General features: G+C 41.1%; 1 protein-coding gene across 1 annotated transcript in view; it reads right to left on the bottom strand.

Annotated features, from left to right (window-relative positions):
• LOC145392850 (fibroblast growth factor receptor-like 1) overlaps positions 1-10,941 on the bottom strand; it is a 210,090-nt gene extending 199,149 nt beyond the window's left edge. Inside the window, exon 1 of the mRNA XM_080267136.1 lies at positions 10,894-10,941. Coding sequence (XP_080123262.1) covers positions 10,894-10,939 — 46 coding nt within the window. The 5' untranslated portion in view covers positions 10,940-10,941. The remainder of the gene's footprint in view (positions 1-10,893) is intronic.
• Between the last annotated feature and the right edge of the window lie 8,296 nt (positions 10,942-19,237).

Raw genomic sequence — 19,237 nt, 5'->3', positions numbered from 1 at the left:
TTTTAGTGCTGACGAATAAACACAACAGGATATCTAGTCAAAGATGTCACATGTCAAATTTAGAGTAAATCGATTGAAAACTGACGAATTTATGTTCATTTGATATTTTAGGCCCGATCCACCTGACACTGATCCCCCTACCGCCAACTGAGGGGCGACCCTCTGAAGTAATGAAGCATATTATAGGATGCAAATTTGAGAGATGCACATTTAGGTTTTGGTTTCGTGTAGATATGACGAATTTGAAAGGAGTTATGGCAAATATATATATATATATATATATATATATATATATATATATATATATATATATATATATATATATATATATATATATATATATATATATATATATTTTGGGCCCACAGCCTGGGCCTTGGCCCAATTTTGCCAAAAATTTAATAAGGTGACCAGAAGGTCATAGCCCATCATCCCTGTAATTTTAGTCAAAATCATACCTGTAGTTTTCGAGTAAAGTTTTTAACAGAAAGACTGAGAGACAGACAAACAAACAGAGAGACAAACCGAATGAAAACAACATCCATCCCCAACCTAAAAAAGACGGCAAACTGGGAACAATTACAAAAATACAGAAATGAACAGCAAACACAAGAGCAACAAATACAAAACGAAGGAAAATGGAACTGCAAATAAGCAAATACATGAAAAAACATCCCGGTAAGCAGCAAAGAAGTCAGCAAACAGGACAACATACCACGATTCACGTCAACATGGCACTCGTGAATCGTGATGTTTGTTTGAACAGTGACAGAAATGTGACCGGACTACAACAGTAAAGAATCGTAAGAGACAGTGTCACGAATCAATTCGCGACATTTCCTTTTTGTGAGAAACCACGAACTATTAGTGGAAAACTCACTGTGTATCGCTCAGCTAACCGTTTCTCCCTCCATTATCGGAGTATACTTTTCAAATAATTCGTCACCGTTTTCAAAGAGTGACCGATTTAATGCACGTCACTAAGTGCTGTACTGAGCGATACTATTGTTTTTTTATTGTTCGCCTCTGCTTGCTCATTCGACCGTTAAAAAATGCGGCCGAGTGCTCCGCTTTCCCACGACTTAGTCAGTCTTGTGTTTGATGTGACGGAGGAAGGTCCTGTGCCGCAGTGTGAGAGGTCAGCTAGTACCCAAACTCCACTTCACAGTTAGTCCAGTCTTCCCACCCATCTGGTGATACGCAGCATTCATCGACTATAGTATTTCTTTTGTGTATTTTCTAGTTATAAGAGTTTAATTAAGGTGTTTTTTTTCTAGACGTAAGTATTTAGCTCGTGTGAGAGTGAGTGAGTGCGTCTCATTGATTTGAAATGTAACGTTAAATTTATTTTTGTAATTAATAAATTTAACAGTTCCTTTCTCGAGCTTAATGTAAAGTAAAAATCTTGTTTCATTTTTCCATAATTAAGCTTATTTTCCATATAGCTCCTAGCTTGCATAAACGTTTGCTTTCATAACTGGTACTTAGACCAGTCTTGTTGTATTAACTTAATATCCGTTGTGCCACCTGGGAGTTAAGCATCGGCAAGAACCTGATGTTAGTATTAGTTATTTATTGTCAGGGGTGATGTAACTTTCTCCAGAGGCTAACAGTACAGTAATTCAGCAATTGTGAGTAATTAGTCTCTGCTGTGTACTGTTGAGAAAGTTTATAAATTCTCGTTCTTGAGAATCTTAGCAAGTCAGCGTAAAGTAATCGTTGCTTGATGTAGCAAGACAATCATTGTCTCTGCTCTTCAATATTATTGAATATTATTATCAAATTAAATAATATTTAACCATTTATTTCAAAATTACCGTGATATTATAAAAACCCCGTGACAATTGGCGACCTCATTCCAGGATATTAACTCCTAGCTCTAAAGCTATTCACGAGATAGTGCTCACTCATTCATATTTAGGTATTTATCATTAAAGTTTATAGACACAAGTTTACTGGTGTTTACCGTTAATTTAGCAAGTGAGTTTTTGCTTTATTAATCAATAGAGTACTTAACTCTAGTTTATTCTTGGAAACGCCAGACGATTTTATTCGCTTCTGGGAAGTCAGCGTACCCATTGTGTTTATTATTGAGTCTTCCCAGTCATTTCCATTTTTGCTTTAATTTTTGCCAGTTAACTAGATAAGACTGGTCACCACTAGCTTGTGTCTGTATTCTTTATTTGTTTATTAGCATTCGTTTGCGAAGCAGCAATCAGTACTGAGTCGCTAGTTATTTAGATTGAGTTAGCGACATGGCTACCAACATATTTTTACAGGAAGCCAAAGATATGGGTCTTACAGACCCAACTGAAATTAAAGAATACATACTCTCACGGCATGAACAAGAGCAGCGTGAGAAAGAGCGCGAGTACGAGCGAGAACAGCGCGAGTACGAGCGAGAACAGCGCGAGTACGAGCGAGAACAGCGTGAGGAACGCGAAAAACAGCGTGAACACGAACAAAAACAACGCGAGCTCGACTTAGAAAAAGAGCGACAACAGCGCGAACACGAGCTAGTACAAGAGCGAGAACAGCGCGAATACGAGCGTGAACAACGAGACAAAGAACAAAAACATGAACTTGAAGTGCTGAAGCTCAAGCGAGATTCCTTGGCTTCAGACACATCTGGTGCAGTTGGTTCAAGCTCCACGAGCGCTCTCCCTGCACATGTTATGGCGACCCCACACATCAAGCTTCCCCCATACAAAGATGGCGAGCGAATCGAGCCATACATAGCTCGATTTGAAGACATGGCTCAGCTTTACCAGCTCGATGAGGCAGCTAAGCGGCTTCAGTTTCTTAGCCTATTTGAGGGCCCTGCCCTCGATATTCTCCACAGAATTCGTGGAGACAATCTCACATATGAGATGATGAAAGCTGCACTCATTAAGGCGTATGGTCTCACAGTAGACGACACCAAAGTTCAGTTCATGCGAGCTCGTCTCCTAGACAAGGAGACAGCTGTTCAGTTCCTTGATCGTCTCACAGCTTACTTAAATGAGTGGATGGAGAAAGATGAAACTCCTTCCACGCGTGAGGGGATAATTGACCTTATGCTGCGTACACAGCTAGAGAGGTCGTGGCCTGCTGAGCTCATAGCACAGCTTAAGATCTGCCAGGTGAAAGATGCCAGCCAAATGGCAGAGAAGGCTGACGCATTCTTTACTGCATACGGGTATCAAGCTCGTAAGCAAAACACCTGGAGCAGAAAAGATACTGCCAAGTCTGGGAAGCCGTCTCAGACTGAACCCCAGCAACAAGGCCATTCTCAGAATAATGGCCAAGGTCCAAAACCGCAGTGGAAGGACCAGGGGCAAAACACTCGGAAACCTGAGTGGAAGAGGTACAACAAGTACCCTAACCAGCAGCAGTATCAGCCACGCAACCGACCGTCGGGACAAACTTTTTCCACCACCAGCTCAAAAGAGGCAGGAAGCGAATGCAGCCTTCATTCCTCAGCAGCAGCCTGGTGGTCACGTCCCTACCAGTGTGGGTACTTCCCCACAGTTCACTAGTCCCACAGTGACAGTGAACCCCCCTCCACAGATGGCCAATGTTCCATCTTATAACTCACAAGGCACAATGTTTGCCACATCAATTCAGCAGCCTCATAAGTGGCTAGCTGCTTCCTCCACAGGCCCTCCCACAGGTGACAGTACCTTCCTTGTACAGCCAGGGTTTGTGGGAGGCATTCCTGTGAAGGTCCTGAGAGACAATGGTTCCTCAGGTTGCTCTGTTAAGCAGAGTTTAGTTCGGCCTGAGCAGTATACAGGTCGACAGATCCATGCAAAGCTTATTGATGGATCAGTGAGATTGTTCCCTGAGGCATGTATCCAGGTGGCATCTCCATTTTATACTGGTACGACACTTGCAGTTGTCATGCCAGAGCCTCTATTTGACTTTATAGTAGGCAATATTAATGGAGTCAAGGATAGTTGCTCCGATGACGCTACTCAGACTTCGGCTGCTGCGGTAACACGAGCCATGACTGAGGCTCCAGACTGTGTCACCCCAGTGATCATTGAATCGCCGCAAGATCTGATGTGCAGTCAACTTGTTGCGCAAGAACAACATTCTGACCCGACACTTGCTACCGTGCGGAACAAACAAAAGGGTCGAGTGATTAAGTATTCACGGGGAGGTCGAGCCAAGTTCTTTCGCAAACAAGGACGGCTCTACCGTGAGTCACGAACACCCGAGGGCAAGGTTCAACTGCAGTTTGTCGTTCCCGCCAAGTACCGCCTAGCAGTGTTACAATGGGGTCATTGTTCAGCCTCAGGAGGTCACATGGGCAAAAGGAAGACCCAGGGCCGTATCCGAGCTGACTTTTTCTGGCCAGGGATGGGACGAGACATAGATAGTTTTGTCCGTTCCTGCAGTGTGTGTCAAAGTAACACCACTAATCAGGGACATGCCCTTCCTGTGCCGTTTCTAACCACACCTGTAATCTCTGAGTCAGTTGAGAGACAGGATAGTGGTAATGTGGGTGTAGACCTGATGTCGCACCTACTAGCTGCTTACTAACTAGCAATTGTTGCATGCTGGGTTCCGTAAGATAGGCATCCTAAGCGATTTGAGTAATCCAAGGACCAGCCTGGTTCCCAGTTAAAAGTGTAGACCAGACGTCTCACTCGTTGGCCCTACAGGACACAGTATATCCAGGGCTTGTACATACATGTATACCATAAGTTAAGGGGGAAGTTTGAGAACCTTGCAGAGACAGTCCGAGGCTGTGTATGAATTACCTTGTGGAATGTCTCGAGCTGTGGGCCTCTCTGAGGATTCCCGGAGAATGCACATTACCCTCATGAGTGTTCACACCCACGGTGGGTGTTAAAACGTGACCTGCCCGAGATTGCGTAGCGATTTTCAGCTTCCTGTATTACTCGTAAGTGTAGAGTTAGGTTAACCAGTAAACTGCCCGTTCTAAGCAATTTGTGAATTCAAGAACTGGCACGTTTCCTGGTTAATAATGTTAGGTTAACCAGTAAACTGCCCTGCTCGAAGCAATTTGTGAATTCAAGAACTGGCACGTTTCCTGGTTAATAATGAAAGCGTTAACCAGTAAGCTATAAGGGTTCTAAGCAATTTGTGAATTCAAGAATTACGTTTCCTGGTTAATAATGACAAGTACTGATTGCTAGGCAGAGAGGCAGAGAGAGAGACAGAAATAACAGTTTTGATGCTCCACCTTAATTCCTTTCGCAGGTGTAGCTGGTGGGTGCAGCATTGCCGTACAGATCTGCTGGCCGTTCCTGTTGCATGCTGCCGCCCCTTCTCTTCTGCCTCGTCATCATTATTTTACTATGAATTTGTATTACTGTGTCATTTTACACGTAGGTACAGTTACACTACAACTGTCACACCTACACCGTGTATTACACACACTACGCCACATAACAATTAGTTGTTAATGTAAATGTAGCGAACTTTCGCTCAGTTTGACCTGAGTACAGGATTTTCACAGTCGTCACGGAGTTTTTCCCCCAAGCTTGTTTCTATTAACGTAAATACGAGGTTTTTTCGCTCACTGGCGACTGCGACATACTCCTGTAGCAGGATAGCACACACCACAGTGTGAATCTTGTGTGACTGAGTTAGGATGTATATGTATGTATATTGAAATCTTTCTTCTGAAGGAAGAAAGATTTAATTTTCAAGAGCGTAATGTCACGAATCAATTCGCGACATTTCCTTTTGTGAGAAACCACGAACTATTAGTGGAAAACTCACTGTGTATCGCTCAGCTAACCGTTTCTCCCTCCATTATCGGAGTATACTTTTCAAATAATTCGTCACCGTTTTCAAAGAGTGACCGATTTAATGCACGTCACTAAGTGCTGTACTGAGCGATACTATTGTTTTTTTATTGTTCGCCTCTGCTTGCTCATTCGACCGTTAAATAATGCGGCCGAGTGCTCCGCTTTCCCACGACTTAGTCAGTCTTGTGTTTGATGTGACGGAGGAAGGTCCTGTGCCGCAGTGTGAGAGGTCAGCTAGTACCCAAACTCCACTTCACAGTTAGTCCAGTCTTCCCACCCATCTGGTGATACGCAGCATTCATCGACTATAGTATTTCTTTTGTGTATTTTCTAGTTATAAGAGTTTAATTAAGGTGTTTTTTTTCTAGACGTAAGTATTTAGCTCGTGTGAGAGTGAGTGAGTGCGTCTCATTGATTTGAAATGTAACGTTAAATTTATTTTTTGTAATTAATAAATTTAACAGTTCCTTTCTCGAGCTTAATGTAAAGTAAAAATCTTGTTTCATTTTTCCATAATTAAGCTTATTTTCCATATAGCTCCTAGCTTGCATAAACGTTTGCTTTCATAACTGGTACTTAGACCAGTCTTGTTGTATTAACTTAATATCCGTTGTGCCACCTGGGAGTTAAGCATCGGCAAGAACCTGATGTTAGTATTAGTTATTTATTGTCAGGGGTGATGTAACTTTCTCCAGAGGCTAACAGTACAGTAATTCAGCAATTGTGAGTAATTAGTCTCTGCTGTGTACTGTTGAGAAAGTTTATAAATTCTCGTTCTTGAGAATCTTAGCAAGTCAGCGTAAAGTAATCGTTGCTTGATGTAGCAAGACAATCATTGTCTCTGCTCTTCAATATTATTGAATATTATTATCAAATTAAATAATATTTAACCATTTATTTTAAAATTGCTATGTTATTATAAAAACCCCGTGACAGACAGGACAAAACTAAGAAACACCTGACAGCAAAAGTGAAAAACAGGAAAAAGCTGCAGGGAAAACACTGCAAGCAAGAAAATATGGTATAAATATGCAAATAAACATGATAATATGGCAGAACGACAGAAAAATGTGATAACACTAGAGTAAAAAACACAGGAGAGCTAACAAGAAAAAAGAAGGAAGAAGTAAAATTTCCATGAAATCAAGACAGCAAAACAGAAAAAAAGACAAATGCAGGAAAAACAGGAAAACGGAGCAGAAAACAGGAAAATATAGGAGAAAGCGGATCAGCCAACAGGCAAACAGGTCAGGAAATAGGACAACAGAGCACGAATTAGGTCGACAGGGCACTCGTGATGTTTGTCGGGCTCAGTGTCGGAAATGCGATGCCGGAGCGCGGTGTGGAAATGGACGGATTAAACTAGGCTTGATTGTGATTGTGGGATTGTGTCATTATGCTTGTGATTGTCGGTGTAATAGTGTTGTTAGTCAGTATGTTTGTTGCTTTGCTGGCTTGATTGTGGGTTTGTGTCACTGGGCTTGTGAGTGTCGTGATGGTGTGTTGCTATAAGTGTGTTATTTTGTTGTTTTTAGTTTCATTGTGATTGTGGGTCTCTGTTAACATACTTGTGAATGTTGTGACTGACGTTAGTGAGTGTGTTCTTATCATGAATGTGATTGGGTGAGGTTGTACTTTTCTATCTGGCTTTCGATACTGTAATTTACGATTAATTATGCACTGGTGTGTTAATCGCTAATGTTTGGGATTGTGATGATTGTTGCTAGAGGTTTTTGCTTCATCATACTACTGATTGCATTGTTGGTGAGTGTGTTCTTCGCTATGTCTGTGACTGTATATTGCTAGTGTGTTTATTTTCGTAGATTGATTGTTAAGATGTGTTGGTTAGTGTTTGTGCCAGTATGCTTGTGATTGTTGTGATTATGTTCCTCGTGAGTGTGTCATCATTACTTGCGACTGTAGTGTTGCAGAGGGATGCCTTCAAGAGATGGCACTGATATAACTGAGCGGTAGAGATACCTGAATATAAAAAGGCCACTAAATTTCCTCCCCATCCTCCGAAAAGGGGGGATTATTGACTACAGGAGGACGGCTTCAGTCCGCAGTCCAGTGAGTTCACGTTACAGATGAACCTGGGGCTACAGTTACTATTATTAAAAATTGTGACTTTTGTTGTAACTTCATTTTAACTATGTTGTTGGTGAGTGTGCAGTCGTCATACCCCTTGCCTGTTGTTGTTTGTGATGCTGGTGAATGCGTCTGTGTCATTATGAGTGTGGTTGTTTTGACTGTGTTGCCAGGAAGTGTTTACGTTTTCACGCTTGTGATTGACGGACTGTACCTAGTTAGTATAATTGTTCTCATTGCTTGTGACTGTGTTGCTGGTGAGTGTTTATCATTATGTGTATGATGCTGCGTTGGTTAGTGTGACTGTTAGTATCTTTGTGACTGTTGTGACTTTTTTGGTGAAAATTGTGTCATTGTACTGTGATTGTGTGATTCTAGTGAGTGCGCCTGTGTTATTACTGCTTGTTCTTCTTGTCACTGTGTGGTGTTGTCTGTTTGTGTCATTCTGTTTGCGACTGTGATTTTATATTGCTTAGTGTTTGTTGTTGATGCTACAGGTGCAACTATGAATGATGAGTCTTTGTGTCATGATACTGGGATGATTATTGCACTTTGGTTTGAGTTGGTGTGCTGTGTTAGTGTTGTCTGCGATTGTTGTGGTTGTGATTCTTTGTGCGTATGTTTGTTATTATGATTGTGACTGGTGTTGTGAGCTGTTGGTGAGTATGCAGTATCAGTATTCCATGTAACAGTGTGTGTGTGTGTGTGTGTGTGTGTGTCGTTACTTTTGTGACTTGTAACTGCGTGCTTGTAAGTGTTTCATTGCTTCCGACTTGACCGTGTTTGTGAAAGTTAATGACAATACTGTTTCTGATTGTCGTGTTTGCGTCTGGGTGAATTTCTTTGTAAATATACTTGTGACCGTCATTATAGCTTGATTTGAATGCGTATATTAGTGCGTTTGTCATTATGCTTGTAACTCTGCTTACAAACTGACTGGCTGATTGTAATGTTGTGTATGGATTTGAATTCGTATTTATGTATCGTATATATTTGTGCTTCCATGCATAGTAGCCTCTCTTCCTTAACATCACACACACACACACACACACACACACACACACACGTGGACACTCGCCCGCGATAAATAAAACATTTTGGTGTTTCAAAAATTTTAGTTGTTAATACCTGAAATATTAACCAAATCAATTTTTTTCTAGTGTTTCGTTTTAACAGCGCTTATGTATGAGGATGCTTCAGAGCTGCTTGATAAGAAAGGTAAATAATAATGCGATTTTAGTGATGAACTGATGTGTACAGGAAAGAGAGAGAGAGAGAGAGAGAGAGAGAGAGAGAGTTTAAACACATGTGTAACCACTTTTATATTTCTCAAACGTCGTGTTTCTTATTTTTACTTTGCCATTTAATTACGTATAAAATATTTTCTTTCTTGGTTCTTCCTCTCTTTTAATCTTTATTTTTCTCGAGCAACTACATTTTACTCATTTATACCAATTACTATTCTGTGTTCTTTGCATATTTTATCCATCCTGTCTGTCTCCAAGTCCACGTACTACTAACCTCTCTCTCTCTCTCTCTCTCTCTCTCTCTCTCTCTCTCTCTCTCTCTCTCGCTCGCTCGCTCGTGTTTTACTGCTTTTTGCCTCCTCTCATCTTCCTCATCTCTGTATCTCCTGTCCACTTCACCTTTCCGCCCCATCTCTCTACTTCTTTCCCATCACCTCGCCTCTCTGTCTTCACCTTACCTTTCTATTTCAGCTTAACGCACTTCTCTTTTCATATCCACCTCGCTTCTCTAATTCTTTCTCTTCGCCTGACTTCTCTGTCGTCTCTCCATCTCGTCTCTGTACATCTTTCTCTCCACCTCACCTCCAGTCCTCACCTGTATACCTCTGTCTCTCTACCTTACATTTCTGTCTTTTTTTTTTTTCCCACTTTTACCCCCTTCTCCATGTCATCTGTGTATTTCGTCTCTCCATTTCACCTTTCCACCTCACGTCTGTAAACGCTTCCCACCTCACCTCTCTCCAACTTCCACCTCACCTCTTCTATTTCTGCTGCTTCTGCTTCTGTGCCTTCCCTGTTTATCTCTTTCCCCTTACTCGTACTCCCCTCCCCCCTACGTAGTGCCCTTTGTGCTATATACATCTGTCCTGTCTATTTTTCTGTCTATCTACGGCGTGATTATTATTATAGTGTGACTGAGTCTGTGCTAGTCAAAGTGTTTTGTTTTTTTGCCTGTGATTTTCTGTGTTATTGCTTGTTGTGAGGCCTTTGTTGAAGCTCTCTTTTGATGATTATTTTTCCAGCATTTTGTTTCACTCTAGTTCTCTCGGTATATTTTTGTGTTCTACAAACTCTGTACATCGCATGTTTTATCTTACCAGTCTTTCTGTCCGCCTACATAACCTGATATTCCTTCCTCCTCCTCTCCACTTTATCTCTTGCCTTAACATCTCTACCGCGTTTCCATAATATCTCCCCATGTCTCTTTTTTTCTAGGTCACCTATTTACCTCTCCCCTGTCTTCTTTCCATCCCACTTTTCTGTCTCGTCTACCTTATCTGTCTTCCTCTCCTGCTTCACCTTTTTGCTTACCCCTCTCTGCCGCCCCTTGCATCTGTCCCCTCGTTCCCCCCCTCACCCCCACCTCCTGCCATCTACAAAAACGTTTGTTTTAACATGACGAAGATCCTTCATCCCTTTCAGGTCTGATGAAGGCCAATTGTAGCCAGATTGCAGAGTTGATTTGGCCAGTAACCAGGTAGCCTCATTCTTAAAGTCACAACTGACTCATCGAATATCACGTAACCACGATTTAGTAATTAAGTTATGGAAAAGACTCAATTCATTTGGTAGAAAGCAAACCGAGTGTTCTCTGTCCATTTTAACCTAGCAACGAACTGCCACCTCTCCATAACAAGAGACCAACTTCATACCATAGTGACCGTCACGAAAAAGTGCTATGAAAGGGATGTTTAGCCATAGTATTCTCTTGTCACTGGTGTACAGGAAGCTAGCATCAAAAGAATAAAAGTTTCCGCCACATTAAAGTGGACGAAGTTGTAGTGCTTTCTTACCTTTGATGCCGCCCCTGCCTGCCGCCTGCGTGGATGAGAGTGCCATCAGCGCCCACACCCACGCCCACGCCCAAGCTGAAAATGGAAAGTAGGTGTTAGACGTTTTAACATCTCTTTAAAGTCAGAACGTCCCCATTTTTTTTTTCTTGCTAACCTATATTCTTGTTTGATAAGATTTTTCGAACTGGAAAGGAAAGACACCACTTTCATTAATCTATTCAGTGTGAGAGATTTGCCCTACGCTGAATGTAATCATCTGGTGGTTGCGTGGTTGCAAGAGTAAACTAAACTAAGACGTCATCGTGGTTAAGAGGTTAAGTATTTAGTCGAAAATTTATAGCATGAAATATTATGGTGTTAGGCAGAATGATGGATGGGAAGCATTACTATACTAATTAAATTTTTCGTAGTTCTTACACTTGTAACTGAAAATAAAATAATATTTTTGGTAAATAATGGGTATGTGTATGACTTCACCAGTAATGGGTTAGATTGGTTGTATAAGTTATTTAATTTTTCTTTGCTATCCTCAAACTGAAGAAGACGATGAAGACGAAATTGCCCTTTAAATATATCACTGAGCAATGGAATAATAATAATAATAATAATAATAATAATAATAATAATAATGACAATAATGATAATAATACTGTTCATCATCATCATCATCATCATCATCATCATCATCATCATCATCACCATCATTATCATCATCATCATCATCATCATCATCATCATCCTATGTCGCCCCTTGAGGAGAGTAGGAACCTGGGGCTAGGAAAGTTGGTCCTGACATTTAAGATGAGAGTGACCAGTCTCACTCATCCCTGAGTGGCATTACATGAGCAACAAACCGCAACCACCCCTTGGCTATAAACCTACACAGGCTCAATCCGATTGGAGCACCTTAATTACCCACCAAACCACCAGGCGCCATAAATTGGTAATATGGTTATCACCCAGCACAGTAAATGGCTTCCTGGTGTACAGGAAACCATTTGGCTTGTCACTCAGTGAAGAGTTACCCGTAGGCAGAAGGAAGAGGAAAGAGTGAAGGAGAAAGACAGAAAAGGGAGTGTATAGTCACCGGTAGGCAAAAGAAAGAGGAAAGATTGAAGGAAAGAATGACAGAAGAGGAAAGGTGGAAGAGAGGAAAGGCCAGAAACCCAAAGCAGCACTACATCGAGTGAGTGGATGGTGAGCGCCCCCATCTACCACTAATAAATAAACCAACAAAAAACCCTGAGACCAATAATAACAATAAACTAATTTTACGTAATACATGTCCAGCTATTGTTACCATCAGATTATTCACTTCTGTACAGTCTTTTTCAAACTATTAAGGCTCTTTCCTAGGCAGAATATTATCATCTGGTATAGCAAGAATGGGCCACAAAAGATGTCATCGGATTGAAGGAGTAAGATGCTCAAGGATATCAGTCGACTGCCTAAAAAATATAGCACAGAACACTGGATCCATGGAAATTAATATAAGCAATACTAAACTACTGAGCAGACTGAGCAATGGAATTATAACAGCTATATATAAGTAACATAAGTAAAGAAGAGGATAAACAGTGGACTGATAACAGTAAATATATAAGCAAAGAGCAGACTGGACAATGAACAATTATATGATAATATAGTTAGAATATGTGTAATGACGAGATTGAGCTCTAGATGGGTAAAAACTACAGTAAGTATAAGCAACATGTAATGAGCAAAGTGAACAGTGGACTAATAAAAGCTAAATATAAGTAGCCAATAAGTAATGAGTTGCTCCCGTGCTCAGGTAAGTATGAGCCTGTCCACTGGCGAGCTTCAAACACCGCGGTAATTGTGAGCAAACCGAAAGATAATTGTGAGCAAACTGAGGAATAATTCGCCCGAGAAGGATTTTGTTACGCGGGGCAACAGAGGCGATATTTATGGAGGACGTTCGTAAAATGTAGGACCCCCGGCCATTAGGAAACATATGTAATTTTTTCTCGTGTGGAAAGCCCAGGAAAAAAAAAAAAAAAGTCACTTAAGCCTGAAGAAGGATTAGAGTGGCATGTTTATTTTAACACGGAAAAAGGTTTAATGGTTACACTTATATGCCTATTCATTGAGGTGATTGAACTAACAGTCTACGCCAGCCACATATTAACACTCTCAGGCCCCTCTGACTCACTCTCAGCTGAATATAATCGCCTGGTATTAGATGGATTAGAATATCAGAGTTATCCCGCTCATGAGAAGGTTCAGAGTATCAATTTTAATGGTAGCAGCATTAACAACTGGTCACACACGATTCACTGTCAATAAAAGTAGAATAATTGAGTTGTTCTGACCATGAGAGGGTTAATGGCATCGGCTCCTATGACTCACGCTCAGCTCAATAAATTAGCCTGACGTTAGCTGGAATAATATTCTAGAGTGGTCCCTACCATGAGAGGCTCAAAGTTTTTTTTTGTTCCTATTAGTGTAAACCTAATAATCAAGATTATTTTATTTATTTATTTATTTTTTTTTGTCAACCACTGTAAAGCATATCTGTTAACTGAATATCATTGTTTGGCCGTTGTCAGAATTTACGTAATAAAAGACGTCATCGCACTAAAGTAGAGATCTTTCCTAAAATGAAATACAATCATCTGTCAGTAGAAGAACTTATATATTAAGGACACTATTCTCGTTCAACAGACTGGATTTCATAACATTCTTTGCTTCATATGATACTTAAAGAGAGAAAACGCAGTTGCAACACGTTTACGTTACATTATAATTCCATCCAAGCGAGGTTCCCTAAACGCCATTAAAATCATAATTTATTCCAATTTATCGCTTCCCTGTATGATGTAAGTTATTTTTTACTCTGGGTATCTTCAACTGAATATGCTAGTAGATGAAAGATCTTTTTCTTTTTTTAACTAGTAGAGTTAGATGTAGTGTCCATTAAGCCTTCACTACTAAAACAGCTCTCATAAGCGGAATAAAATCGTCTGGAAAGAGTAAGAATACAGTAAAACCGACGTCCACGGATTGAAGACTCCCCAAACGCCCCCTTCCTTTCTCCCACCATCGTCATTATCATCAGTAATATCTTCCCCAGCGCACACATTATTTCCAGCCGGATATCAAAGGTAAATGAGCAAAATATGGTAACTGGGAGGGGAGAGAGTCGGGCTGTAGACGGGAGTAAAAGTGATGGCAGAATAAAGGGATGTGCTCTCGGCAACAAAAGTTACGGTCGTTTCTCATGCTTCTGTTTCTACGTGGACTTCGAATATCAGTCTGGTGATTCTTATTCTTCATCATCTGACACTGATGGAGTGAAGAAAATATTAGTAATGGGAAACCAAAGACAGTATAAACCAGAAAAAGGAAGAAACATACAGAGAACGCCATGCAACCGGTCTAAAGGCCCCCCACACGATCAGCGGGCACCTGTGGTTGTGAAGTATGGTAATTTAAAAATGCTGGAAAATAATTATCGGTTACGCGAGATGAATTGAAGCATATTCCCCGCCTCTGCTCAACCATTTATGTCGTGTTTCGTCACCATGCTTCAAACTAATAACCAGCATGCTCGGACATGCCAGGCGCCACTGATCGTGTCGAAGGATCTCTGATCATACCCAGCGCCCATGAACCTTGACTGATGACTCTTAAAATCGATTAGGTTTATTCTTATTTTAGTCAAAACCCATCCACCAAATTTAGTTCAGATCGAGTAAGTTAACTAAGTTAACTTGAACCTCTAGTTCCGAAAACGAAATAACTTAATCTTCCCATAACATTAGGCGCATCCACCACATTAGATCCGAATAGAATCAGTCCTCTTTGAATTTAAAAGCTGAACATCTGACCTCAGCATGTGACCTTACCTCAAGGAGATTGTTCTCAAAATTGGAATAATGCACCCATTCCCATCCCTCAACGCTTCCACAAAGTTTGGTTAAAATTCGATCAGAATTGATTGAGTTGACTTCCCTTAACCTACGACCTATAACCTTTATCATAGAAAAATTAATCACCTGTTCCTGCGATGGTTCTAAATCACGATTCCAGAACTATATTCTTGCTAACAGACAGACAGAAGGACAGAGAGACAAACCGCACCAAACACAATACCCTCTCATGCTGCTGCGCACAGGCATTAGAGAAATGATTGGAGAGTATAGGAAGTGCGATTGACCACGAAACTCTTGTCGTCTCTTGTTTCCCTCCCTATGACCTTGAAAAATCAGTCTGACGAACCCTTAGTAACTGACACTGATCACTTGACGCGGCCACAGATCAGTATCATCAGTGTAGGATCCGAGAATGATTTTCGGAATACAAATAGAGAGAAACAGGAGAAGCGACAAACTTTTGCTGGAGATAGTTTCTATTGGAATGGAGGGAGAAACTGGCCGGGTGGGTGATGTGGAGAGACGACAATGAATAAGAGGGAGAAAGAGGGATTGGAGAGAAGAGGAAGGGTGGAGAGATGGTGGGATGTAAAGGGGAACGGGAGGTGGAAGGAAGAGAAAAGGTTGTGCCATAGAGGGAAGAGAGAGGGTGAAGGGAAGATGGAATGTGGAAAAGTCAGAAAAGAAAGAAGGAGAGGAAAGGTGGATTCAGAGAGGAAAATGGAAGAGAACCCAGGTGGAAAGAGAGTGTGTGGAGAGGCTATAGTGGATGAAAGGTGGAAGGCGGATTGTGGAGCGCTTTCAGTGGACGGGAGGGGACAGAGAGTACAGAAAAGAAATAGGGTGCAGAATGGTGAGAGAGAGAGAGAGAGAGAGAGAGAGAGAGAGAGAGAGAGAGAGAGAGAGATGGGGGGGGGAATAGGGAGAGATGTGGAAATTGAATGTGGGGAAGGTGAAATATCGGAAGTGAAGCAATAGAGGTGCTCGCTGTTGTGGAAATGCAGGAATATTCAGGCCCATGAATGTGAAAAGACCGGAGCCAGGGGGAAAGAAACCTCGCAAAAATGAACTCGCAAAGGAAATCTATAATGTGAGTAGAATGAATGTGAAGGAAGAGTGTGTGTAATGTACTGCCACGATCAAAATTTTGCGGACATTCCCCTGCTGACTATGGGGACGAAAAAAAAAAAAATGATGTGGAAGTCATATGAAGTTGGTAACATAGGAGGTATGAAAAGGAAGGATATTCTTTGGTGATCGAAGAGGAATGAGAAATATGAAGGGCAGGGCACAGTGCTGGGAGGGGATTGTTGGAAGTCTTTTACTCATGGTGGTTCAGAGTATTAAATATCTTCCTTTATTTTGATTTTAGTGAACAAGTCGTGGAGCAGTCGTACCATCGATAGAGCCGCATTAGTCCAGTTTTGCCGTTTGTTAAGTCTCTCGTATCTTCAGACAAAACGGTACATATATTTGATTCACCGATTGTAGAGTGGGAAAAAGAAATCCTTCTCCTTCTCCTTCTCCTTCTTCTCCTCCTCCTCCTCCTCCTCCTCCTCCTCCCCATCATCATCATCATCATCATCATCACTGGGGAAAACAACCCTTAAAAAAAAAAAAAAAATGACCATGGAAAGAAATTCTAAACGGCAAGGACAGTGAATGTCGAGGTGACGAGAAGGGTATGAAATGTAGAGAGGAAAAAAGGAAGTCATCATCATCATCATCATCATCATTATCATCATCATCATCATCCCAACCCAAAATCTCACGTAATAAATCGGGATAGGCAGGATCCACAAATAACGGGAGCGAAAGCATAAAAGTACAGCAACGAAAATTAGGTAAAAACATGTAAAACTGGTGGCCTGACTTCAATTTAATCAGATCTTTACACACTGCAATGAAAATATACTGAAAATGAACAAGTGATGAGCACAGGTGAGTTGAATAAGCTTTTTGACGGGTATTTTTTGCACGTTGGATGTATAGAGATCAAGGTAAAACCAGGATATTATGAATTGCTATATTTTTTCTGCCACTGAAAGGCTGAGCGTGATATCGGTGAGTGCAAAAGTAGAACATCATAACACGGAACAGGAAGAGGATTTTGATTTTTTAATATAATTCCAGAATGTTGAAATATATGTAGAACTGTGCAGTGCATATTTGTGTGTGTGTGTGTGTGTGTGTGTGTGTGTGTGTGTGTGTGTGTGTGAAAGTCTTTATGCTCTCTCTCTCTCTCTCTCTCTCTCTCTCTCTCTCTCTCTCTCTCATTTTGCACAGGTATCCAAGGTGACCCAGTTTCCGCGGCATCTTTACACCCTCATCATAGCCACCATTAAGTGTGCCATTAAATATTCATGAGATTACGGACGAAAAAAGGAGGAAAAAGTAAAAGGAGACTAAACAAAATGTGGAGAAAAAAAGGAAAAAGAAGAAAAAGCTTTAAAAAAATGAGTGTCCCATCTCGCTCATGACCTCATCAGGCGAAGACCACGCCCATTACCCCTTAATCTGACTCCTCGGCCACGCCCATTACTTTATAATAGAGGCTGGAGTCCCCTACCCATTGGCCAGAAATTGCCCTCTCTCCCGCCCTAACTGATGGCAGCCTGTACCCCGGGCAAGACATTAACCTCAGCACGGCGCTATAGTAAGTTTGTTTTCACCTCACGGAACTCTTGCTCCCACACCTTGAATATCATGCCTTGTTATAAGAAATTTTATGGGTCTTAAATATGAAGAGTGAAGTAGTCTCCTCGGTTATTAGCTGAATCAACCTTCAAATCGAGTACTCTTGGTCATCAAATGAGTTCTAATGGAATATTCGTCAAGTTGGCGTAAACACGCTATATTTTACGACAGACATGAGGTGTGGAACTGGTGTATTGTTATTGTGCTTTTGGTATCCTAAGCTTGGCGCTGATGTCAGTTTTAGGTCCTTCAGCCCGGCTATGTCATTCCCGTTTTATTCACTCTTTTCTCAGGACGACTTCTTTGGTCTACGGATGGCCTTCTCAACAAAAGGGTTAAATAAGGGTTTCAGTGACCCCTTTTCATCACTAGAACATTCATATAACCGGAATTAAAATGTCTGCTTGTAGTACGGTAAGAGTACAATTTACATATGGTGGTAGGTGGGGAAGCTCACCATCCCCTCACTCGATGTAGTGCTGCTTTGGGTGTCTGCCCTTTCCTCTCGTCCTTCCTTCCTCTTCTGTCTTTCTTTCTTTCAGTCTTTCCACTTCCTTCTGCCTATGGGTGACTCTACACTGAGTGACAAGCCAAATGGATTCCTGTACACCAGGAAACCATTTATTACGCTGGGTGGTAACCATACAATCAAATTTTGGCGCCTGGTGGTTTGGTGAGTAATTAAGGCTCTCCAATCAGATTGAGCTCTTGTAGATTTATATCCAAGTAGTGGTTGGGGTTTATTCCTCGCGTAATGCCACTCAGGGATGAATGAGACTGGTCACTTTCATCTTAAATGTCAGAACTAACTTGCCTAACCCCGGGCTCCTTCGCTCTTCATGGGGCAACAAAGGATTGGATTATATATATATATATATATATATATATATATATACACTCCTTTCTCAGGCTGAAGGGGTTCAGCAGAATATACGAGTAAACACCGGGTGGTATCCCACGTAACTCGCCGTGGGTACAGGTTTTTTATCGTGATGGCTTGTTTTCATGCACATATGCACCATCATATACTTTTATTTAAGTACAGTACAAGAACAACTTTTTCAGAAGAAGAGTCACTGCAAGAACACATAGCTACGATGACGTATTTCTTGCATTATTACCTCCGCAAAGGAAGTTGGAGGAATTTATGTAGTCACCCATGTATGCCTCTTCATTTACCTGTCGACAAGATATATATAAAAAAGCTATAACTGGATTTCAGTGAAATTTAGTGGATATGTGGACCATGGACCATGAAAGAGTTGATTGAATTTTGGCACTAATTTGAGTTCGAATCCCTGTTCACGATTGTTTTTTGCGTGTTTGTCCACATGATATCTCAAAAAGTTATTGATGAAGTTCAAGAAAATTTTGGGGATGTGTTGGTCATGGGCCAAGGAAGAGTTGATTAAAATTTGTTGGTGATCTGAGTTGTCTGGTAAAGGCATTGACGGAGGTGTGTGTTCTCGAACTAAATGTGTAAGATTCAAAATTCACAAACACCCTCAGCACAAGAGATCTTTCCTAAAATTAAAGAGTCTATAGGTAAAAAAATTAAACTGCAATAAATATGACTGGGTTGAAGATGGCAATTTTTCACCAGGCTGACCAAATACGAATAAGGAAGGACGTCTGCATTGAAATCGGTGCAAGTGAAGGTCATATGTTTGCGCGCGTTAGTCTGCATTTATTACCGGTATATAAACCAGCCGAGTGTAAACATTTGGTACTATACGAAAGGATATACAATC

The sequence above is a fragment of the Coenobita brevimanus genome, chromosome 23 (genome assembly GCF_032717465.1).
Source record: "Coenobita brevimanus isolate Jiangsu-jjx chromosome 23, ASM3271746v2, whole genome shotgun sequence".
NCBI lineage: Eukaryota > Metazoa > Arthropoda > Malacostraca > Decapoda > Coenobitidae > Coenobita > Coenobita brevimanus.
This window is presented reverse-complemented; position numbering and strand designations above follow the sequence as displayed.